The sequence below is a fragment of the Scleropages formosus genome, chromosome 4, assembly GCF_900964775.1.
Source record: "Scleropages formosus chromosome 4, fSclFor1.1, whole genome shotgun sequence".
Classification (NCBI taxonomy): domain Eukaryota; kingdom Metazoa; phylum Chordata; class Actinopteri; order Osteoglossiformes; family Osteoglossidae; genus Scleropages; species Scleropages formosus.
In genome coordinates this window covers 34,323,045-34,348,979 of record NC_041809.1, presented here as the reverse complement: position 1 = coordinate 34,348,979, position 25,935 = coordinate 34,323,045, and the positions used below count along the sequence as shown (strand labels likewise).

General features: G+C 46.4%; 1 protein-coding gene across 16 annotated transcripts in view; it reads right to left on the bottom strand.

Moving 5' to 3' along the window:
- Positions 1-25,935, bottom strand: part of LOC108934366 (actin-binding LIM protein 3-like) — an 87,667-nt gene that overhangs the window by 49,030 nt on the left and 12,702 nt on the right. For 15 of the 16 annotated variants that reach the window (XM_029250961.1, XM_029250965.1, XM_029250964.1 and 12 more), the window contains exon 2: positions 15,593-15,733. In XM_029250961.1, the coding sequence (XP_029106794.1) occupies positions 15,593-15,733 (141 nt within the window). The remainder of the gene's footprint in view (positions 1-15,592; positions 15,734-25,935) is intronic. The other variant, XM_029250962.1, reaches the window with a different exon arrangement.

The following is a 25,935-nucleotide window of genomic DNA, read 5'->3' as shown; positions in this document are numbered from 1 at the left end:
CATACGCCGCGCTAAATTTAGCCAGGGGAGAGCGGAGGACAAGCAGGAAGAACATTTCTTCAACCGAACTCTGGAGATGGGCGACGTGCAAAGACGGTTTTGTGGTTCTAAGGTTCCTGCTGGACAAGAGCAGGGAATTGTGGGAGCTTCTGTCAAAAGTGCTGTACTTACTAGAGGCGAGAGAATAAAAAGGCTTTTTTAGACCGTTAAGCGATTCTCTGGCCTGACTTGTAAACCACCCTCAGGTGAAAGCGGAGTGTGGAAAACACAAACGCGCTTCTTGAGCTGCTGGCGGCACACAGGTGGATTAAACTACGGTGAACATCTCGTTCCTTTTCCACTGTATTGGGACACTTTCAATGGGATGTGCACGACATATCACATTTACTTATTTAGCTAATTATTTTCTCCAAAGCCACTGACAATGTCAAGGTTACAATTACTAACCACTTTAATCAGCAGGGTAATTTTACTGGAGCAATTTGGCACAAGCACCTTGCTCAGGCATACAACAGCCAGAGGTGGGGATCGAACCTGTGGGTCCAAAGGCAGAAGCTCTAACCACTATGTTACCAGCTGTCCCGAAAAAACAGTGACATTTCCTTCTGTTATTAACCCAGGAGGATAGAGCTATTTATTCACTTCTCCAAAGCAGCTTACCATGGTAAGGTTGCAGTTGTTATAATCAGAAGCATCTATCTGTTCAAATAGCTGGGTACCTCTACTGGAGCAATTCAGGGTAAGGACCTTGCTCAAGGGTACTACATAGAAGTGGGGATCAAACCTGTGACATTTGGTTCTAAAGGGAGCAGCTCTAACCCACAGACCATAAGCTGTCTCTTCTCTGGACCTGAGCAGCAAGTCCCAGGAAGGGAGTAGATGGTGTACCTTTGAGGATGACTCATGAACTTCATGTGCTTCCATAGAACGGTGCGTTTTGTGGGCTATGCAGGTTTCTTTGAATAAAATGTTATGCCAAGCAAATAAGCACAAATATTTCACTAAATAAACCAACTGAGTGTCAGCTGAATTGTTCTCTGAATCGCCAAGTCCAGCAATAATCCGTTCGTCCAATATCGATAACTACATATGGGGTTGAGGGGGGTCTAAAAGTCATCCTGGAATTGAAAGTGCAGGGCATGAGGAGGCCCGGACAGGACACAAGTTCAAAGACAGCAACAACACACAGATACACAAAGAGCCAGTCAGAGTCTCCAGTCCCCCAGAAAAGCATCTATAAGGGTTGCACAACAGCACAGCGAGTATTGCTGTTGTCTCAAAGTGCCGCAGTAGTACGAGAGGATATGGGTTTGATCCCTGATCAGTCTGTGTGGTGTCTGCATGCGGCTCCCCTGGGTGCTCTGGTTTCTTCCCACACTCCAAAGACATGCTGTTCAGTCTCCCTATAGTATGTGAGTGACAGAGAGAGAGTGTGTTCCACTAATGTATAGATGAGTGACCCAGTGTAAGTAGTGTATCTAGGAGTGTAAGTCACTGCGGTGAATGAGGTGTGTGGGCTGATGACACTACATAGAGTTCGTTGGACAGAAGTTCCTGCTAAATAAATAGACGCCCATGTCTGCGTACTCCATGCAGACTAAATGTGATTTGATCTGCTGTCCACACCCTGCTGCCACACCCCCGTGCAGCAGTACTGAATATCCACCCATTAAGCAAACACTTTGCTGCAGCACAGCCCTCAACACCATATCAGACAACGTAACATCGCTTAGATGTTTCGGCGTGGATCGCAGCGCATCCTTTCCGCGACCCCAGATCCTCCGGGCTCGGCGGTGCAACAAGCTCCGTGAGATTGGGCTGCAGAAACACACGCCGCAATGAGGCACCACACTTTAGAAATATTGCACGTATTCAAAATTTATGCAAACTTCTGAACAGAACAGTGGAGAGGATCCATGTTAATAAATTACTGCAAAACTGAAAGAATATGTTTCTTTGCAAACAAATAAATTCCAAACTTCTGTCACTGGATACAACCTAAATTGCTTCTTTAGATATATATATTTCTTACCTTGATACTGTATTTTCCAGCAACGCAGTATCCTTACATAAGCTGTAACTAAACCGTGTAACTTCCAGCAGTTACATATTTAATGTGTGACACAACATCACCGAATAATATTTTGCTTGCTTCGGTTCGGAAAGGTGCTGTATATCTTTAGCAATGATACGGTTTACAATGGGATGAATCCAAGAACAAAATAAATTACCCTCAGCTGCGTTACTTAATAAGTTTGAAACGTGTCCACATGCTCAGTATGTTGTTTTTGTCCCGGGCGGGACGCAGCTGAAGGGCCGTGGAGTGACCAGAGAGGCCGCCTGCTCCGCAGTTGCCATAGGAAACCTGCACATTCCCCTGTTTCCGTAGAGACAGCGAGGTCATAGAGGCACCGCTGTATATGTGCGCTAATGTCTTTTTTCTTTATGAGCAACTGCTAAATATTTACTATAATAAATATAATGCTATAATAACTGCACCACCAACACAACGGGAGAAGAATTAAAAAGTGCATCGTAACCATAATGAGTGTATGAATATTAGTACAGGCCATACAAAATTATACTGTTGAGGACATTGTATGCATTATTTGTGTTTATTTTCCTCTTCACCCTGGAGTACAATGGGAATGTAGTGGATGGCACTGCGAGTAGCTCTGCTGTCTCACAGCACGTGGGTGATACGAGAGGATGTGGGTTTGAGCCCCGCTCAGTCCGTGTGGGTTTCTTCCGGGTGCTCCGGTTTCCTCCCACACTCCAAAGACATGCTGTTCAGTTTCCCCATAGTGTGTGAGTGACGGAGAGAGTGTGTGACACTGATGTATGGATGAGTGACCCAGTGTAAGTAGTGTATCTAGCAGTGTAAGTCTTTGGGTGCTCTGGTTTCCTCCCACAGTCCAAAGACATGGTGTTCAGGTTCCCCCATAATGTGTGAGTGACAGAGAGAGTGTGTGTTCCACTGACGTATGGACGAGTGACTCAGTGTAAGTAGTGTATCTAGCAGTGTAAGTCACCGCGGTGAATAAGGTGTGTGGGCTGATGACACCACATAGAGTTAATTGGGAGTCGCTTTGGAGAAAAGCATATGCTAAGTACACACACACACACACACACACACATTTTCAGAACCGCTTGTCCCATACGGGGTCACGGGGAACCGGAGCCTACCCGGTGACACAGGGCGTAAGGCCGGAGGGGGAGGGAACACACCCAGGACGGGACGCCAGTCCATCGCAAGGCACCCCAAGTGGGACTCGAACCCCAGACCCACTGGAAAGCAGGACTGTGGCCCAACCCACTGCGCCACTGCACCCCCCATATGCTAAGTAAATAAATTTAATAACTGCACCACCAACACAACGGGAGAAGAATTAAAAAGTGCATCGCAACCATAATGAGTAGGTGAATATCAGTACAGGCCATACAAAATTATATTGTTGAGGATATTATGTGTACTAATTGTGTTTATTTTCCCCTTCGCCCTTGAGTACAGTGGGAATAAAAAAACCGCCCGGAGCCGAATGTGCCGTGCAGTTTAGAGCCACGAAGGTGTGATAAAATTAGCGCACGGGAAGGAGAAGGCCGGAGCTACAGAACGCTGTCTTTCCTGTGCGACAGACAGCGGCTCCAGCATATGAAAATAATTACAGATAGTCGTATTTATCTCCCCGTGAATACAAGTGGAGCGGATGGCAGAGCGAGTCTTTCCTTTGAACTTCTCAAAGCGAGGTTGTCTTTGTGCTCAACTAGGAGAACGGGACGGGGAAACTGCAGCTCTTACACGGCGAAACGAATGACATTCGCCAGCGAGTCCTGCTACCGGATTCCACTGTAATTCACATGTCCGTAGAGTCAGTGGAAGGGAGTGAAAGAAAAGGATTTTTACACTGTTTTACACGGAGAGATTTAATAATGGAAAGGAAACAGAAAATGGAAAAAGAACGTATTTGTTAACGGAGGAACACCGCGTTGGACTTGGTCGCGAGACTAAAGAAGGCTTGGTTTACAGCAATAACGCGGTTCTGCTGAACAAACCGGGTTCGAATGTTGAAACGCAGCAGTATGAACCTGCGCAGCATTCCCTTCTTCTCACTCCTTCCAAATACTCTCCGTCAGTTGTTTCCTCCGATTTTGCCCGTGATGCCGCCTTCCGCAGATGTAGCGTTCTGTTCTTGGACCGTGCTCGTTCGCCAGGACCACGGCACGGTTCGGGTCCTTTCTGCCCTATTACTCCCCCATTCTGTTTATGTGAAGCTTTGTGAGGACAACAGTAAACACCATTTCTTCTGCTTCCAGCACATTCCTGTCCGGCCTTAAAAAAATACATTTTTTTTTAAATGAAGCAGAATGTTTTGTTTAAATGTTTAAAAGTTGCATAAGGCTATTGTTCTCAAGTTAGTTCCATATATAATTTTGGATTTAACCGGTTTCTGATTATGAATTAGTTACATGGCATGTTATTCTCTACCGTGACTATTCTCCTTTCCTTTTTTTCTTTTCAAAGCATCTGGTTAACACATGTCACAGTACAGTTTCCTTCCACAAAACAGCAGTCAGTGGAAAACAGCCAGATGAGTAAGTGAGCCAAGCAGAAACCACTCTCCGTCACTCATTACGCGATATATTCAGAATCCGCATGTAGTACCGACAGCCCTACACGCCCTATTAATCCTCACATAATTGTTTCGTCGTCACGGAAAACGGCCCGTTAAAATTTCTGCTGAAATTCTGCCTCCTCCCACTCTGCTCTTCTCCACTCCTGTTACCAGAAGGTCAGTAGATCGCAGCCAGTGACACCTTCGCCCTGTGACGCCTCCGATGAACGTTGTGCAATTGCTCAGCGCTGCATGTGAACACCAGTTTAGCATGAAGTATAAAAATACAACATATTGTAACGACCCGCGTTACTGGTTCAGTGTAAATAGTTGCATTATGGGAAATCTGTAAATAATGTCTGTAACCGCTGGGGGCGCTTCGGGGGGAAATGGTGGGTTGACTGTGTGTGCCAGTGTGTTGAGAGACAGTCTGGGGGCGCTAGGCAGGTGAGGAAGGCTGGTTGTAAGTGTAGGTCCTGGAGAAAAGGGGGTCCTTGAACCGAGAGCATCATTTCCCTTGTACTGGTGTTTGAATAAATCGTTCGTAATGAACGCTGCCTCCGCGTCCTTCTTCGCCCCATCCAAACCCACGATGCTGCGCGCCGCAATATACTGTATAACCTATATGTATGTATAACCACATCCACGCACACCCCTCTACTTACGTAAATCTGGATTTACGTAAAAAATTCCCGGCATACACATTATTTGCATTTTTATTTTACGCAAAACATCTGAAATATGTTAAGCGCAAGTCGGCGTAGCCAGACAAGGCAGGAAACTGCATCTTCCCAGTTCCCGCCAATTTTGAGCCTTGAACACATCTCCTCTCGTTAGTGTAGAGCTTTTTTCCCATACTTTTTACCCTTTTCAATATTCACAAAGCCTGGTGGTAAACTTGCAACCGAAGGAAAACGAGAACCGTCTCGCAAGCGAACAGCAATCGATTTGGAGATGAAATTGAAAATTATAAGGAAGTATGAAGGTGGACAAAGATTACGGTCTATAGACGGGAACCAGGTTTAGCTGCATCGACTATAAATATGATAGTGAAGGACGCTGAACGTATAAAGGAGCAGTGAAAGGAACAGCTAGCGTGAAAACAACAATAATAACGAAAAAACACTGAGGTGCAATAACTGAGATGGAAAAATGATTAATGTTGTTATGTTGATTGGTGGGGAAGGAGGGGGAATCGGACATACGTAACTTTTGACTTACGTAAGAGGCTGAAGAACGGTCTATTTGCATAAGTCAAGGTGTGTCCGTATTTACGTTTTAAAACTTTTTTAACAGTTTTTAAAGCATTCGCTTCTCTCAACCCATCGCACCACTTTTTCCAAAGCGACCACCTTTTGCTGCATATTCCCTCCGACATAAATTTAAGGGATATCAACACCTCTGTCCATTGTTTGGTTGGAATCCAGTTACGCCGGTAAAACTGGGGACTGCGGGGAGCTCCCATGAGCACCTGGTGGACCATCTGTGGGCTGGACACTATAAACCACCGGATGCCCTGCGAACCGCTGAGGTCAGGGTGCGAGTAGCAGAGCTGCAGAGCCAAACCTGTTAAGTAGTCCCACTTCGTATTGTGCTAACGCCACGTGGGCAAAAACTGGGCAGAAAACAACGGGGATGGAAATTCATTATCACCTTGATCGTTCCCTGCGAGGCAACAACACAAGATCCGGCTCGTGTCCCCCTGTGGACGGGCGAAGACGGGAACGGACAAAATGTGTGTTTTTCGTTCATCTCGTTGTCAATATATAGCAAACGAGATGACACGCATCGTTTCTGGGATTTGTCTAATTTGTACAAAAAGTGTGGTTTAAAAAAATAAAGATCACCAAAGGATATAAAAGCTTGACTGAAATTGGACTGCGGGGATTTGGTTTGTTCCAGTTCCCAACTAAACCACACTAGCGATTCGATATTTGTCTGTTCCGTCAACGTCGGTTCTCTCCAAGCCGACACCTTCAGCTGCCAACTGGGGATATAAGTGGTGTATCAGATTGGGATTCTTGGTTTATTCATTCCATGTTTGTGCATTTTTTTCATGTGTACTGTGCCGTGCCCAGTAGCTGACACTGGAGACGTAACAAAGATCCCGGAGCGCAGCGAATAGATATATCGAACACTGACCTGTGCATCCCCACCTTACCTGTGCCAGCAAAGATGTTGTTTTTAGATGCTGCCTGCACTGTAAACTGGATGCACAGCAGTTTTACTCCCAAAACCTGTTGATATGCTTCTTGAGTTTGTAAATTTTGCAATTTCTCAAATTTACACACACACTGTGTGAAACCGCTTTACCCGGCAAACCGGAGCCCAACCCGGCAACACAGGGTGCGGGGTCTGTGGGGTGGAGGGACACCAGTCCATTGCAAGGCACCCCAAGCAGGACTCGAACCCCAGACCCACCAGAGAGAAGGAGAGGCCAAACCCCCTGCACCCCCTCTCACAATACAATGGAATATACAACATACTCACACACACATTTTCAGAACCACTTGTCCCATAGAGGGTTGCGGGGAACCAGAGCCAACCCGGTAACAGAGGGCGTAAGGCCAGAGTGGGAGGGGATACACCCAGGACAGGATGCCAGTCCGTCGCAAGGCAGCCCAAGCGGGACTCGAACCCCAGATCCACCGGAGAGCAGGACTGTGGTCCAACTCACTGCACCACCTCACCCCCAACATACTCTAATCTATAAAAATATATTCCAATAGAAGAAAAGACAGAAGGCCAGCTAGTAGTATAATGGTAGAGCTATTGCTTTTAACCTGAAGGTTATAGGTTCAATCCCCACTTCTGGCTATCATACTGTTGAGGAATGTACTTACCCTCAATTGCTCTAGCAAAAGCTACCTACCTCTGTAACTAATTGTAAGTCATTTCTGAGAAATGTAAAGAGGATTAAAATTCCTTCATAGCACAAGTTGCTATTTTATATACTGTGCTCACATTTTGTGCTACTTATTAAGAAAAACCAATCAGAACACAATACACTTTTTGCCATTGTTGTTATGTGAGATATAGCTGAACAGGTAACTGTACAGTAATCGTTATGACAGTTTTGGCCGCTATGATTTTAAGAAATTAAATGTTGAGGGTTCCATTTCTTGTCAAGAATTTCTTATAAAGATTTACTCAGTGTAGAAGTGACCTCCTACCAGCAGAGTGATGATGAGCTCTGTCTCTACTACCTTCTAACTTATTCTATGTCTTTAAAATAATTTTTTTCAGATTTATCTGTCTGCCTGATTGCGCTTATTTATTTATCTCCATTGTGATCAGGACTGCGGAGACCACACTTTCCTCACTCTGTTTAGAGGTCTCACGATAAACAAGCTGAAAAGCTGAAAAATTCAGCGTTTCACTATTGACAGAAGTGCAAAAAACATTGCAGTGCAAAATATTCACCTTTAAGTGGATTTTAAAAGTGTGTCACATGCAAGCAGGATGCAGGGTCTCGCGATGCTCTTTGACTCCGGTTCCATTCTTAACTCCAGATACTTTCCAAAGAAATATTTAGGGAGAATTTAGCAGCTGTTCTCCTCTCGGGAAAAGGTGTCACGATAACAAACAGTGCGCATCCATCCAAATGCAGCTGTTCCTCAGAAAAAGAAACTGCTGATTCCAACAGAAAGAAAAGGAGAGAAGAAGCCAAGGGCCTGCAGTCTGCAGGAGGATCTTCTTGGAAAACACTCTGTTTTCACATTTGACAGGAACATGCGCGGTGTGGGAGAGCGCAGTTGTTCTGGAGCTATAAACCAGGGCTACGGAAACGCATTCTGTCAGCTCACAGTTCTCTGATGGGTCGGGGGAGCGGGATGCGCAGAAGGTTGTGGGAGGAATAACCTATACCCTACACGCTCCCGTGGGATCCCAGGAAAACACTGGCTACCGTCAGGCTCTCGGTATTTTTATCGTCAAGCGAACTACTGTTTTATTGCGCTCAAAATTCTCCAACAATACAGTCTAATGAATAAAGCGAGTAAAAATATGCAATGATGTAGGTTGATGCTCTTCACTGACAGCGTGGAAGGACATTATGTGAAGATATAACTGCTGTCAAGTTTGGAGCCCATGATAAAGGATGAATGTGAGCAAAAATGAGCTTTAGAGACTTATAAGTGCCTCTTGCAAATTAAAAACGCCAGGACACCTGATTGCGTACTGGTCACAGCTGCTGATTCTGGACCCAAAGGTCATTGGTTTGAATCCCACCTCCTACTGTAGCACCCTTGAGCAAAGTCCTTAGCCTAAAGTCCTCCAGTAGAATTAGCCAGCTGTGTATAAATGAGTAAAGAACTGTATGTAGCTTAACATTGTAAGTCACTTTAGAGAAAATTGTTGGCTAATGTGATAAGTATAAATATCCAGCTCCTCCTCTACTTAAATAGAAAGCCTGCGGTAAAAGAGTTTCCTGGAAAGCGTGACCCGGACCGTCAGCCCACTCGATCGACTCAAGTCAACGGCACGGCATCCGCTCTGAAACACCGCTGTCGTCGCCGTGTTGGAGAAGTTCCTCGTGCTTCCATTGAATTCAATGCAACTCCAGTCTTTAATATCAGCAAAACGGAACAAAACTACAACGGCGGTGCGAGACTTGCTTTCTATTCTGCTTGACTCACGTCTCAAATATCTGGCACTTGGAAGAACACAGGAAACCAAAATACCACAAAAACCTTTTTAATTACATCTGCCAACGCAGATCCAAGGCTGAGATACGACGGTTTTCTGGGACGCGAAACACAGGGCTTTCAAACCGTTTCATTGTTTCACATCTGTGGCACCACATCCGTGCAAGAGCTCTGCTGCAGTCCCTGTAACTGAGGTTCGATATGCCGTAACCGCTTTTTTTCTTTTTTTTTGCGACTGGTAAGTACCGTTTCCATGAGCTGCGATTACGTTTCAGTTTGCCTGACTTTGGACTGATGCTTTGACATAATGGCATTATATGGTAGATGTCAGAGTTGCATTAGAGAACTCACACACACACACACATTTTCTGAACCGCTCATCCCATACGGGGTCGCGGGGAGCCGGAGCCTAACCCGGCAACACAGGGCGTAAGGCCGGAGGGGGAGGGGACACACCCAGGACGGGACGCCAGTCCACAGCAAGGCACCCCAAGCGGGACTCGAACCCCAGACCCACCGGAGAGCAGGACCTGGTCCAACCCACTGCACCACCGCACCCCCTCATTTGCATTAGAGAACTCATTCCGTAAAAATATCAACGATTCGTTAAAGCAAAACATTAATTAAAGAAAGGAGGGGGTGCGGTGGCACAGCGGGTTTGTCTTGTGCCTGAGCCCTGCTTGGGGTATCTTGTGATGGACTGTCCATCACAAGGCACCCCAAGGAGGACTTGAACCCCAGTCCTGCTGGAGAGCAGGACCCGGTCAAACCCGCTATTCCACCACACCCCCCATTACTCACCTGTATAAGGGGGTAAATATTTGTAACCTTAACCGTGTAAGTTGCTTTGCAGAAAAGCATCAGCTAAATGAATAAATTAACTGTAAACGGCGGAATGGTTAAAGACTACACTGCGCTCCTTCGTCAACTCCCCTGGATCCTTGGGGTTTGTCTTGGGTCCTTCTATTAACCTTTCTTCAGAGATACCACTCAAAAGTTGGAATACACGGGCTAGAAAGTAGTCCACCCCCCCACCCCATGCATTTCCCATGTGTTGGAGGCAGCAGTTCCCGGAGTTTAGGACACGTGCGGCTCGCTTTGCTTTGACGTTTCCGTCCAGTGCGTCCCGCGCGGGCATTTCCGGGGCGTACTCAAACTTTTGACTGGTGTTGTATCTGCTCGGCTCCGCAGACATGTCAAATCAGTCAAGATCCATCACAGCGATACTGCTTGTACCTGCTATGCTTTTTTTTTAAATGAATTCTTGTAAAAATGTTCCGTCTAGGTTACTGGATTTTTTACTGCGCTGTCAAACACGGGGAGAAAATGTGCACCATTTATATACTTCTTACGTGCAAATCCAAACTAGAAGACTAGACTCCTAGACTCCCAATGCTCAGGGAAAGGCAAACACTATAAGACCTCAAACCGATACCGATGACGAAGCTCAAATTAGAAAATATGATTAAATAATGAAAAAAGACGCTATAAATTCCATTTTTAAACCTTGCGACTCCTTATGTGTTCGTGGCCAGAACTGGTCAACATCACATGAAGAAACGACGTGAAACCGCTTGCACACGTACGTGTAACAGTCAGCCACACATGTGACCGACGCTCCCAAAATCTCCAGGGCTGATTTTTAAATTTTTTTTCCCATTGCCGCACCATTCGGAACACAATAACGGGTGGGTCTCGGGAAGCGCATCCAGCGTCCCGGGCGGACAGCAAGGCCCGTTAACGATTCTCGGCGAGTAACGTCTCTGCCGAAAATAATTCGGCAGCTCCCTCGTGGAGAGAGAGAAAAAATAAAAGAAAATTTGTGGACTAACGTTTGATTTAGAACCGAACGAATACGCATCCGGGAGCTACGGATATAGCCGTGCTATCAAAGGCCGGCTGCAATCTCAAATTTATTTATCTTCCTTCCACGGCTGCAGAACAGATTACTTCCATCTTGCCTCTCGGCTCACTTTCCCGCCCCTCCGCCCCAGCAGACCCCTGTTCCAACTGGGTTCACTGGTTCTCCGGGGCCTCCGCAGGGACCACCCATTTTGTTAATATTTAACACGAGTGGGAAGAGAAAAAGCAAATTTATTACTGGAAACTGGCGCACGTGGACCGTGGGTGTGCGTACACGAGTTTCCCCCTTCTACCGTTTTTTTCCGAGATCTTCCTTCGCGTTTCGTGCACTTGGATGTTGTCCAAGGCCATTCGATAGCCTTTATAACTCGGTATCGATGGCAGGAATGTTTTCCTAAAACCACGCGAACGACAACAAAAGGCTGAACGATTTCGCAGATTTTTTTTTTTTTTCCCCTACTGCAAACTCCGCATTCAAATACAAAATTAAAAATCCACTTTCTTTAATATCTGGGAGAGATTTAAATGAAAGAGCGCTTCGGTTGCTAAATAACAATGAGTCATCACTTCCTAAAGCTTCGGCAAACAAACTCATTTAATAAAAATGGACTGAAATCGCATGTTGATGAAAACACTGAACAAAAAAAGTGATGAAAAATTACGGAAAAATAAAAGGAGACACATTTCCTAATCCTTGGGCCACCGGATTATTCCAGTCCCTTACAAACTGCTGAGAACAAGAAATTTAATGGAAATATTTGGACACAGCAGTTAAATGTGCCGCCTGAATCCAGATGCCCTTATATCGGCTTCACGTCCCTTCTTCTTTTTCCAAGTAGACTTGTGATTATTTTACTCACTTGGTGTATGAATAGCTCTCACCTGATACATGTGAAATATACTTTACTGTATGAATCCCAGTCTATGTACATTGATTCATTTTGCTGACACTTTTTTCCAAAGCAACTTACAGAGTTAAGTTACTTTCAATTATTAGCCCATTTACACAGCTGGGTAATTTTACTGGTGTAATTTAAGGTAAGGACCTTGCTCAAGGGTACTACAGCTGGACGTGGGATTCAAACCCGCAACCTTTGGGTCCAAAGGCAGTAGAGCTCAGTACCAGCTGCCCCTTATGCAAGATATTCAAGCACTGGCTGCTGTTTGGGGTTCAGACTTAATATTTGTTAAGTAACAAGTGTAATTAAAACACAATTAACACAATTATGACTATGTAACATTTGCTATGGGGGGTGTGATAGTGCAGGGGATTTGGCAGGGGCCCACTGTGTGGTGGGTTCGGGGGTCAAGCCTGGCTTGGGGTGCCCTGCTGTCCTGTCCAGGCCGTGCCACCCCACCAAGCCCCGCCCCGCCCCGCCCCGCCCCGCCCTGCCCCCCACACCACCGGGCTGCGCCCCGTCTTGCCGGGACCCCATTTGGGGCAAGCAGTTGTAGACATTGTGTGTGTGTGTGTGTGTGTGTGTGTGTGTGTGACACATGCTATAAGGGTAATTTTGTTTAGAAAAATAGAATATTGTCACTTTTTTCATAATCTTCCACAGTCTCATTTTCTTTGTTAGTCACGCACTTATGAAAGCGGCTGGAAAATGAAAAGCCGATTGAACTGAAAATGCAGTAATGTACTGGAATATGCCTGTATGCCATTATTAATAAACATCATTGATTACTAATAGCTACAAGGACATGTGTTATTTTAAACGGTTAAGTCTGAGGCCTTCCACTATTTATTCACAAATAATATAGTGAAGGAGTCAATAATGTCTCTAATGATGACAATTAATGTCATTAAGAGGAATATATAACAACCCCCCCCAACCCCCCTACTGTTACTGTCCACAGCACAGGGAAAATCTTAACTAAACAGCGGTTAGTGTAGTGGTTAGTGCTGCTGTCTTTAGACCCAAAGGTTGCAGGTTTGAATCCTGCCTTCTGCTGTAGTACTCTTGAGCAAGGTATTTACCCTAAACTGTTCCAGTAAAATTACTCAGCTGTACAAATGGGGAAATAACTGAACAGCTTAACAATGTAAGTCACTTTGGAGAAAAATATGATGTAAATATCCTTAAAAAACCAATATAACTAATTCAGCAGATGCTTCTCTCCAAAGTGACTTTCAATGAACTCTATGTAGTGTTATGAGTCCACACACCTTATTCACTGTGGTGACTTACACTGCTTACACTGGGTCACTCATCCATCAGTGGAACACACACACACACTCTCTCTCTCATTCACACACTTTGGGGGAACCTGAGCAGCATGTCTTTGGAGTGTGAGAGGAAACCAGAGCACCCAGAGGAAACCCACACAGACTGGGTGGGGATTGAACCCATCTCCTGTTGCACCACCACAGCGCTGTGAGACAGCAGCACCACCCACCGTGCTGCCTGTTTAATCTCTCAAATTTCAGTTAAACGATTAAAACTGCTGGCGGGTTACATTTCCAGGTACATGAGGACATTCATACTAAGCTATGACCCGCATTTGCATATATTTTTAAGCTTTTGGACAGCAGGCAGTAGACAGTCATCCTATAGGGCACAGATGCCAAATACAGGCTGTCTAGGATTCAATACAAAACCAGCCTGGAGAGGACTCTCCACACTTCTGTAGAGAACATGGCACAAGTGGTAAAGTGAGAAATGCTGTGAGGACAGGCGACAGACAGAGAGTGGAAGAACTTTCAGTCATTTAATGGCCCTGCAGAAGGTGGAGGAGGGAAAGGTGGGTAGGATGGAAAAAATAGGAGGACCGGGGCCATGAAGCAGAATGCCGGACTCGGGGTTGTCCTTGGATAGTCCAGGAGGTCCCAAGGAAGTTGTGATGTCACAGAAAAGACAGCGATGGCGTTGGCCCGTGTTGCCGGTATCCCCCAAAGGGGGCTCCGCGGCGCACAGGAAAGGCTCCAATTGGCTGCTGCTTGGCTGCGTGTTGCTGAGAATAGCCACCACCCAGAGAGGCTGCCCCCTTCACACCGTTACCACAGCAACCCCTCAGAAGAAGCGCCAAGACAGAGTGAGCACCGGCGTTTTGGAATACCGGCGACAAGGTGGGCGAAAAAGCCCACCAGGCGAAACAATCCACTCCACATTACTCACACAATGGGATCCCGCTGTGCTCCATTTGCTCTGTTACACGATATACGAGAAGCCAATTTATTCTGGGGTTGTCACTGAAAGTCGTACACTGGAAGAGTTGTAGTTGAACACAAAGACATGGAATGAGTTCAGAGTAAAAACACAGTGTGGACGAGAAACTGGGAGAAGTTGCCGCCCTACGCAAATCACTGGGAATCTAAAGACGAAGAGAACAGGCCGACATTCATTTTTATTGATTTATCAGACACTTTTCTCCAACGTGACTTCCAACGAACTATGTGGTGTTACAAGCCCACACACCTTATTGACCGTGGTGACTTACACTGCTAGATACACTGCTTACAATGGGTCACTCATCCATACGTCAGTGAAACACACACACTCTCTCTGTCACTCACACACTATGGGGGAACCTGAACAGCATGTCTTTGGAGTGTGGGAGGAAACCAGAGCACCCAGCAAAAACCCACAGAGAACATACAAACTCCACACAGCCTGAGCAGGGATCGAACCCACATCCTCTCGCACTACACACCCGTCGCTGTGCCACTATGCGGCCCGACAAAGAGTGTGCCACTGGGACAGCACATCATGTAAAGGTACAGTTGATTTGTTAGGTTTCTTAGAGTTCTTTCCGGAAAGATTTATATTCCCCCTTTCAGGTTCTAGCAGACAGGGGAAAAATTTCCCACGGAATTCCAGTCAGATCTGGTATCAGAAGAGACTTTTTCTCTGGCATATCTAATGAGAAAATGTAAATGTGATGGAAGTGCATACTCCGCAAAAAGCTTTTTGACCTGGGTGAGGACTGAACGTGGCTCGGTCTGTGCGGAGCTCAAACGTCTCTGCGTGGGTTTCCTCCTCGGCGCTCTGGTTTCCTCACACACACCAGTTCGAGTGGACTGGTAACACTAAACTGTGTGTGTGTGTGTGTGTGTGTGTGTGTGTGTGTGTGGTTAACCTTTGATAGACTGGCATCCTGCCCACAGTGTACACCCCCGCCAGACTTGCACCCAGTCATTCTGGGATAGGGTCCCAACCACTGAGAACCCAATCAGGACAGGCGGTTAATGAAAATGAACAGATGGATATTAGAAATGATAGCTTGCAGATTCATATTCTGTCATATTCTTCATACCAAAATAGTGAAGAAAGAATCATCTGTTTGTTGCGGGACAGTTGGTATCGTAGTGGTTAGAACTGCTGCTTTTGGACCCAAAAGTCACCTCCAGTTTTTTTACCCTTGAGCAAGGTACTTACCCTAAATTACTCCAGTAAAATGCCACAGCTGTATAAATGGGTAAAATAATTGTAAGTAGCTTAACATGCGTTGGTTGCCAGCAGGTCCTACCTTGGCAGGTGAAGCACTTGACATGGAAGTGAACGTTCTGCACGCGAACCACCTCCCCCCGGCAGACCTCCTGGCAGCGGAAGCAAAGGACGGTAGTGGAGCTCTGTCTGCTTCTCAAAGGGCTGTGCTGGTGGGGCACTGCTGGGGGTAAAGAGCGAGGGATCAATACAGATGCAACCATGTAGCAGCAGTCAGTGACTGCAAAGGACAGTCTTGTGATGAGATGGAGATGCTATCAGGTACATGACTGGATCGAAAAATGGGAGTAAGGTGTTCGGCTCTCGCGTTTCTAACAATATCAGTGATACGCCAGAGGTGAGGTCACACAAACAAGAGCTGACTACACAGACAGCTTTAACAATTACATTTATTTATTTAGCAGACACTTTTTTCCAACACAACTTCCAATGAACTCTCTGTAGTGTTACTACCAGCCCACACACCTTATTTACCGCAGTGACTTACACTGCTAGATACACTACTTGCACTGGGTCACTCATCCATACATCGGTGGAACACACACACACACACACACACACACACACACACACACACACACACACACACACACAAACACACACACACTCTCTGTCACTCACACACAGAGGGTGAACCTCAACAGCGTGTCTTTGGAGTGTGGGAGGAAACCAGAGCACCCAGAGAGAACATGCAAATTCCACACAGACTGAGCAGGGATTGAATCCACATCCTTTAGCACCACCCAGGTGCTCTGAGACAACAGTGCTACTTGCTGTGCCACCCACAAACTTTGCTTTCATTCCCACCATCGAACATTGACTTCATCTTGACTCGGCACGACTCGCTTACTAGAGAAAACAGGTGCAGCCTTAGACAGAAGCATTTCGCCGAACACAAGCGTGTTGCCAGGTTAACAAGTGCTAATTATGCTGTTTGGTGACTGATTTTGCATTTCTGCAGACACTCAGTCTAACTTCCACACGCCTGGTGCTGCTCTGCTTTTGCTCAGGTCTGGGAGACACACTGAGAGAGGGTTCTGTTATTTACATCACCAGGGAAGCTTCGAAGTCACGGCCCAGATGGAGAAATGTGGCTTTTTCAGCGTAAATGTTCATCGGTGGTGTTTAATGGGTGGGTGTAGAGTGTTTCCTACCCTGTTCCTACCATCATCCTGGGGGCTTGGATTTCTGAATTTGAGCCTGTGACACCAGCCAATGAAGTGCGAAGGGAAGGGCACAGGTCTGGGCACAGGGTGCTGGAGAACAGCAGGGTAAGACACTATCAGAATCACAGAGGAGCTCAGTCTATGGTATATCTGAGTAAAAAATGCTTGTGATTGAACCCAATTAAATCCTCAAAGCTTCAGAGGTTCTGCCAGCAACATTTGCACCATTTCACCCATATAATGGGACAGCTGGTCACATAGTAGTAAGAGTCACTGCCTGTAGACTCAAAGGTCCCAGGTTTGATGCTCACTTCTGGCTGTAGTGCCCTTAAGTACTGACCCACCCACACACTAACTGAAGCCACTTGTCCCAAGTGGGGGGTCACAGCAAACTGGAGCCTAACCCAGCAACCCAGCAACAGAGGGCGTAAGGCTGGAGGGGGAGGGGACACACCCAGGACTGGATGCCAGCCTGTCACAAGGCATCCCGAGTGGGACTCGAACCCCAGACCCACCAGAGAGCAGGACCCAGTTAAACCTGCTGTGCTACCACACCCGCTTAAGTACTAACCCTAACCCTTAAACAAGGTACTTACCCTAAACTGCTCCAGTAAAAATTACTCAGCTGCATAAATGGGTAAATAACTGTAAATACCTTATGTAAGTGTCAGTTAAATGAATAAATGCATTTTCTATTTTAGCATCACTGTTACATATTTATTGCACAACTTATTGTTTCCTCTCAATATCTCAGCATTTTTACAAAGCCATATTACTTCCCCCGCCTTAAGAACCTTTCCGCAGGAGTACTGCGACAACAACAGGGAAGGGGCTTGAACCAGCAACCTTCAAGTTATAAGATAATGGCTTTAACTGCTCTTCCACATGCCACCGCATCCTCTGAACAACCATGCAGGAGGAGCTGTGAGGGAGCGAGAAAAAAAGCACAGCACTAAATAAGAGGCTGGCGGAACCAAGCGGACACATGGTACTTAGGAAATGTGCCTGACTGCACCACTTGGGGAACGTGCTCGACTACAAAATGACACAAACGAAAGCAAGAAAATCCACGAAAAGACAGGGATTCGGGCCGTTTTCAGTCACGGCACGCTCGTCCGCAGAGCCGCGTGGGCTCGCGTTGGCCGCCCCCCAAAAAGGACACGATGCGAGCGAGTACGGCGACTGTTTCTGCTAAAACAACCGACAGGCGTGATCAGCAGGGGCCGACGGGAGCTGTCGGAGATCGCAGTTCGCTCCTCCTGCGGCGATACAACTAGCGAAGTCTGCCGTCCCCTCGCGAACGCCGAGGGGGCCGTTATCGCCAACGGCAACAGAGGCGTTAAACTGCGATCGTGGAACGATGAGAGCGGAAAAATGTGCAGGTCGGATGTGCTTCTCCGAAGCCAACGAGACTTGGAGGAACGTGTGCTCTCGACCCCTTTGCGGGCAACAAATATCACTTCCTTATAGACGATGTGAATTTGGCTCACTGTTTGGACAAGTAATATTCGGAATTAAGAGAAGAAAGCCGTGATTCGAGTCCACGACGACCCTGAAAATACATAAAAAAATCATTTTACCTTTAACCCCCATAACGTCCTCAGTAGGAATGATTAAATGTTTTAGTGAGACGCATGTTACTGCCCTCCCCACCACAAGTGACAAGGTTCTGGAGCACAAGCATGCAGCTTGGTTGCAGTCCAAAGAATCACAGCAGGGGTCTCACCTCTGGCCCCCAAGAATGCAGCACTTATTTATCTGACACTTTTCTCCAAAGTGACTTACAATGATTTATTTATTACTAGAGTCAGGTAATGTTACATGAGCAATTTAGGGTAAGTACCTTGTTCAAGGGCACTACAGCTAAAGGTGGGATTCAAACCTGCAACCTTTGGGTCTAAAGGCAGCAGCTCTAAGCAATACACTACCAGCTGTCCCGTAACACGAGCATAAATGTGCTCAAGGCGTGAATATGACTCACGCTCCCTAAAAGTGGCAGAGCGGGATACTTCAGCGCCATTTTTCCTGTAGCCGAGCTGCCGTCACTGTAAGCGACCCGACGCACCGCCGCCCGCCGCAACATCGAGCAGATCCTGGGAAAGCTGCGAAATGCTTTCCAGACAGCTGAGAATAAGAGCGGATCACAGACGCGCACGAAGATGGGCAAAAGAGCTCGGTCTTCATCAATGGTGCTCTGAGGATTCTTAAAATGGTCCTCTGTTCTCGCACCAAGAGGGATTTCGTGATGAATTCATTACAAAGAGGTCCTTTTATCATCCTCTGAAGCTACATTTGAAGGGTGTCCCAGTGTTAACCTCAGCCATCGTCCACCAGCGGAATTCTAAAGGGCAGCCGACTGGCAAATATTCATATATTCATATTAACGGTGACAAAATCCTACACGTGTAGCACCGTTTTCACTTTCCATTATGCATCTAACAGAAGCTCAGTACTGAGGAGGTGCTGAAAGTCACAGAAAGGGGAACAGAAAATGTCCAGGAGTACGATATTTTACCGTCGACACGTAAAATTCGCTCGCGTACTGCGGCGGTTCCAAGTATTCTCGCCAATAAATGCTGAAGAATACCCAGCTACTTGGATCTGCTGTTCTTTACGTAAAAGCGACTCAAAAAAGTGATTATCCAACCAACATCAACAAACATTTGTCCCGAGGGAGGTCGTGGCGAGCCGGAGCCTATCTGGCAGCACAGGGCGCAAGGCCGAAGGGAGACACACCCAGGATGGGATGCCGGTCCGTCACAAGGCACACCAAGCAGGGCTCGAATCCCACACCCACCACACAGTGGGCATCGGTCAAACCCATCGAACCACCAGCCCACACACCTTATTCACCGCGGTGACTTACACTGCTAGATACACTATTTACATTCGATCACTCATCCATGCATCAGTGGAACACACACACTCTCTCTGTCACTCACACACTATGGGTGAACCTGAACAGCATGTCTTTGGACTGTGGGAGGAAACCAGAGCATCCACAGGAAACCCACACAGACACAGAGAGAACATGCAAACTCCACACAGACTGAGTGGGGTTCGAACCACCCAGGTGCTGTGAGAGAGCATAAAATTACTAAATGGCATAAAAAGATAAAATGATTATCTTCTAGTGCTAATACAAACCGCAGACACTGAACCGATACGTGTTCGGTTCCTTCCCGGCACGAATCGATACCGTATACATTTCGCGTGATGAGTTTTCTGGGAAGCGGGTGTAGCGATGAGCTGAGAGCCATAAGAGTTCACCTGTTTCGGGCCCCTGATTCATTGTGGGTGATCTGGGGAGGGGGGTTTGGACGACAGCAGGACACCCTCTACTCACCCTGTAGATACCTGAAGGTCTTTGTTCTCCGGATTCATCAGATCCAGGAATCGCGGTATAAAAACCATGGTTGGCTGTCAGCTCCCTGACTGTCCACACCTCTCAGTAAAGGAACGAAGAATAACACAACGCTAAATATCTATTAATACGTTATTGTGAGTACTGTCAAAAGTGTGAAAAATAACTGTCTCGAAATCATATAACCGGGTGCAACTGTTTCATATTCACAATGCATTGTGGGAAATGTTTCCAAATTATTACAACACCCACACTTTAATTCAAGCTTTTTTTTTTTTTTTTTTTTAAACCAAACACATTGGCAACTGAGCTGCGAAACTGCTTTGTTAGAACCCATCCTGTGCCACAAAAAAAAAAAAAAAAAAAAAAAAAAATCGCTCAGATTCCTACGGAAGGTTTCCACCACATGCCGGCAATGAGAGTTAACCTGGCTGACCTTTGACCCGAGCGATGCCTGCCCCGCTGTGTCTGTCGTGAATCTGTTTTGGTTTAGTGTCACCTGAGACGTGACACACCGCCCCCCACGCAGGGGAGATCACACGGGACAGGGATTGGCACACACTCAATTCCGTGACTCAGTCACGGCCTGGCATGAGACGGGGCAGCATTCGAACCCACCCACTCGGTGCCTCGCGGACGCCCACGGAGACTTCCGCCGCCCCCCCCCCACCACCGATTGCTGCGTCCGCTGGGGGGGGGTGGGTGCCATCCACCAGCTGATGCATGGCGGCATCTCTCAGCCGCTTCATGTACTCACCAGCCCCTAACTGAACTCTAAGTGGTGGAAATGCTCATCATTTACATTTATTCATTTTGCTGACTCTTTTCTCCAAAGGTGCTTATAATTATTTACCCATTTATACAGATGGGTAATTTTACTACAGCGACTTAGGGTAAGCACGTTGCTCAAGGGTACTACAGCCGGAAGTGGGATTTACACGTGAAACCTCTGATTCCAAGGCAGCAGTGCAACAAGCACCCCCCCTCCCCCCACCCCTGGATCCACATCACATTTATTTTGCTAACCCTTTTTCTCCAAACCAACTTATGATGTTAAGCTACACAGTGATTTCGAAATTTAAACAGCTGGGAAATATTCGCCGGAGCTGGGATTCAAATCTCAGCTGGTGGGCTGCAATCAGACATTTTCGATGGGCAAGTTGACCAATTACGCCATGATCGTGACAATTTCGAATAATTAATCACATTTCTCAAATGGCACTCGGAAACATCTAAAATGTGAATCACTTGCTTCTTAACATAAATCCTCAGTTTCCTCTTGTGTCGAGTCCTAAACTAAGTTAAAGGAGACTGAAGCAGACCATCCCCGTCAGTCCTCATTAGTGTGAGTGTGTGTGTGTGCGTGGCACTGGCCTGAGGGTACTCATAAAAACTAGAGTGGTTTACAATAAATTCATAATAGTGCGCATAAGAGAAGGAAATCAGAGAACACGGCATTAATTTGAATTTAAAACTGCCTCATGGTTGAGACTTGGAGCAGCTTCCATCTGAGAATGTGATTTTAAACGTGTAGATGAAATCTTGGACCAGTCCCCCTCCCTCTTTCTACTTAAAAAAAAAAAAATTAAAAATTATATAAAATATATTTAAAGATAGAGAGGGGTGCGGTGGTGCAGTGGGTTGGACCACAGTCCTGCTTTCCAGTGGGTCTGGGGTTCAAGTCCTGCTTGGGGTGCCTTGTGATGGACTGATGTCCTGTCCTGGGTGTGTCTCCAGCCTTACGCCCTGTGTTACTGGGTAGGCTCTGGTTCCTTGTGACCCTGTATGGGACAAGTGGTTCTGAGAGTGTGTGTGTATTTAAATATATTTATATTTAATTGTGGGGGTGCAGGGGGTGCGGTGGCGCAGTGGATTGGACCACAGTCCTGCTTTCCAGTGGGTCTGGGGTTCAAGTCCTGCTCGGGGTGCCTTGCGATGGACTGGTGTCCTGTCCTGGGTGTGTTCCCTCCCCCTCTGGCCTTACGCCCTGTGTTGTCGGGTAGGCTCTGGTTCCCCGTGACCCTGTATGGGACAAGCGGTTCTGAAAATGTGTGTGTGTGTGTGTGTGTGTGTGTGTGTGTGTGTGTGTGTGTGTGTGTGTGTGTGTGTGTGTGTGTGTGTGTGTGTGTGTGTGTGTGTGTGTAATATATTTAAATATAGAGAGGGGTGTGGTGGTGCAGTGGGTTGGACCACAGTCCTGCTCTCCAGTCGGTCTGGGGTTCAAGTCCTGCTCGGGGTGCCTTGCAATGGACTGGCGTCCTGTCCTGGGTGTGTCCCCTCCAGCCTTACGCCCTGTGTTGCCGGGTAGGCTCCAGTTCCCTGTGACCCTGTATGGGATGAGCGGTTCTGAGAGTGTGTGTGTATTTAAATATATTTATATTTAATTGGGGGGGGTGCAGTGCCGCAGTGGGTTGGACCAGGTCCTGCTCTTCAGTGGGTCTGGGGTTTGAGTCCCACTTAGGATGCTTTGCAACGGACTGGCGTCCCGTCCTGGGTGTGTCCCCTCAAGGCCTGAGTTGCCGGGTTAGGCTCTGGCTCCCCGCAACCCCGTATGGGACAAGCAGTTCAGACAAGGTGTGTGTGTGTGTGTGTGTGTGTGTGTGTGTGTGTGTGTGTGTGCGCGCATATTTAATTGTATATTATTTAACAAAAAAGAAAAGTAAAAATATACATATATAAGGCAATCCCTAAAAATACACACAAAAAAAACATTTTACCTTTCGCCCCTATAATGTCCCCAGTAAGAATAATGAAATGTTTAAAGACTCTATATATACTGTATACTTATATATAAAGATATAAATACATAAAGTGAGAGAAAAAGAAGTAAATTGAATTTGTCAAGATTTTCGTAAGTCATGTGACGAAAATCTCGTCAAATCAAATCTGCCTCCATTTTCACTCTTGTCTCACAACGTTACCTTTTCAGTTAAGTTGCAGTAAAAGTGACACCCGGTAGTCTACTGGTGAGACCAGTTACTTTTGGAACCAAAAGGTTGCAGGTTCAAATCCTACCTCCAGCAATAGTGCCCTTGAGCATAGTACTTAGCCTAAATTCCTCCAGTAAAATTACCCAGGTGTATAAATGACTAAATAACTGTAAGGAACTGAACGCTGGAAGTTGCTTTGGAGAAAAGTGTCGGATAAGTTAATAAATTCAGCAGGACGTGATACTAGTGTGGCCCATACCTGAGAAACAAGCCTGATTTTTGAGATTCTCTAGGCATCTGGCACAGGTCTGTGGTGGTCTACCAGTCTAAACGCTCCAGCCTGCGATGTGACAAACGGTCCTTCTCCTGCACCTTTGAGAAAGGTATTTACCATTAATTGTTCTAATAAATTATGTCTGTACGATTGGGCAAAACCTCTGTGACAATGTGGTGTACCTTGCCTTGCCTAGCACTCTGTGCTTCAGGGATAGGCTCCGGGCCACGGAAACCCTGCCGGGGCTCAGTGCTTATGTGTGGTCTGAGTGACTGTAAGTTACTTCATCATATCACAGAATTTAAAAAACAAATAAAATACATTCACAGTAATAAATTCCTTATGTATAAGTCCGAGACCCTCATTGGAGCAACATTAATAGTGTGAAAAACAGGTAAGTCCAGGGCATGAGAGAAATCTGGGTGGCACAGAGAGTAGGGTTGCTGTCTTACAGCGCCATGAGTTTGATCCCCGCTCAGGCTGTGGGGAGTTCGCATGTTTTCCCTGTGTGGGTTTCCTCCGGCTGCTCTGGTTTCCTCCCACAGTCCAAAGAAATGCAGTTCAGGTTCACCCATGGTGTGTGAGTGACAGAGAGAGTGTGTGTGTGTTCCACTGATGTATGGATGAGTGAGCCAGGGTAAGTAGTGTATCTAGCAGTGTAAGTCACTACGGTGAATAAGGTGTGTGGGCTGATGACACTAGATGTTGCTTTGGAGAAAAGTGTCGGCTAAATAAATAGTGCTGATGTAAACTAAATAAGACAAAGTGAGTTGTGTATTTAAACTAGTTCAGTTAAGCTTAAAAACTTCAACAAACGAGGCCTCTTCCAGACAGCAGAGGAACGTGTACCAGAAAAATTATCCCATAGAGCTTCAGTCTCCAGAAGCTTTTAATTGCAGCTTCAAAAGACGCCGCAGATCCATTCTTGTGGCCATAACACAAATCGGGCCCTGATTTATTTCAGATCAATTGCAAGCTTACTGTATGTATGTTTTTGTTTCAAATCAGCTGCCAATTACTGAGCTGTTTGGGAGTGGATCTCCTCTGGGTGCTCTGGTTTCCTCCCACAGTCCAAAAACATGCCACTCATCCCGTTCACTCGCAGACACTTATGAAATGCATTGCAGAGGTTTTGTAACAGTTGTGGGTGTTATACCAACATGAGGATCAAGAACCAGTCCACCCATTGTGGCCAAGGTTCAAGATTAAATCCAGTTACCTATTTAACTTTACTCAATTAACTGACACGTTTCTCCAAAGAAACTTACAATGTTAATTTCCCTACCATTAGGTATTTACATAGCTGAGTAATTCCAGGATAAGAATCTTGATCAAGCATATTACAGCTGGAGGAGGGATTCAAACCTGCAACCTTTGGTCTGAAGGCAGCAGGTCTCCACTCTGCCGCCCATCACCCCTACAGGGCATGGCATAGTTTCTATAGGTTCTGTCATTCACCAAACCCGTTCTCTGCAAGTTCTTCCTTCTCCAAAGCAGGCAAACTTCATCCTAAACAGATGTATGAGAAAATTAAAAAAAAAAAAACCCATCTGGCTGTTGCAGCCAAAGAAAGCCAGATCTTCTAGAACGTTCCATCAGATGAGACAGAAATTTCAGTGTTTTGAGTCTACTGCACCGTTTTTATTTATTTTTTTTTTAGATAAACCGCACAAGATTAGACACTGTGCAAGCAACAATTATATTTTTTTTCCCCCCACCCTGCTTGTTCCTCAGGCAAAGTTGTTCATCAACACTGCAGACAGTACTGGGGCACAATAAGTTATCGGCGTACTGAGGAAAGTGCCCCAAATTGTTTTGCAGACCGAAATCGAGCAGGAGACACTGTTTTGCCGATGCGGAACCGCATAGGTCACATCCGGCCGTTGGTCTACTATCGCAGTACATTACATTTATCTGAAACTTTACTCTAAAGTGACTTACAGTGTTAAGGTCACAATTATTTACCCATTTATACACCTGGGTAATTTTACCGGAGCAATTTAGGGTAAATACCTTGCTCAAGGGTAGTAAAGCTGGAGGCAGGACTTGAACCTGTCACCTTTGGCTTCAAACTACTACACTGCCAGCACCCCACAACCTTTTTGAAGTTATATTTTTAATCAAAGTGGTGCCAAGTGCTTCCAACACGGTACAGTATTACTCTCTTGGATTCACATGCCGACGTCATCGGCCGTACGATAAGCACTCAGACGTCTAATCTCTCCTCCGCTCCGGTGCCAAACTGCAGTCTAGCGAGAAACCGGGAGGGAAAGGCAAAGAGGCGTGTTGGCGCATTACCCGTCTTCCTAGTAGCGGCACAGATGAATAGCGAAAGGGAAACAAAGGCAGGTTCACAAGTTCGGTCGCAACGGCGTTCGCAATGCAGCAGAATTCCTCTCATGAAAAGATTATTGAAAGTGCGTTCGGTTTGCTTCGGGTTTGTTTTACACACTATGAACACTGCAGGGCGTTCGGTGAGAGATATGGGTGCGGGGCGGCTCACGGGATCTGAGCCGTTCGGCCGCGGGTCTCCTCCGGGTGCTCTGGTTTCCTCCCATACTCCAAAGACGTGCAATTCGGGTGGACTGGGGACGCTACATTGTCCTTACAGTGTGACTGGGTGGATGAGGG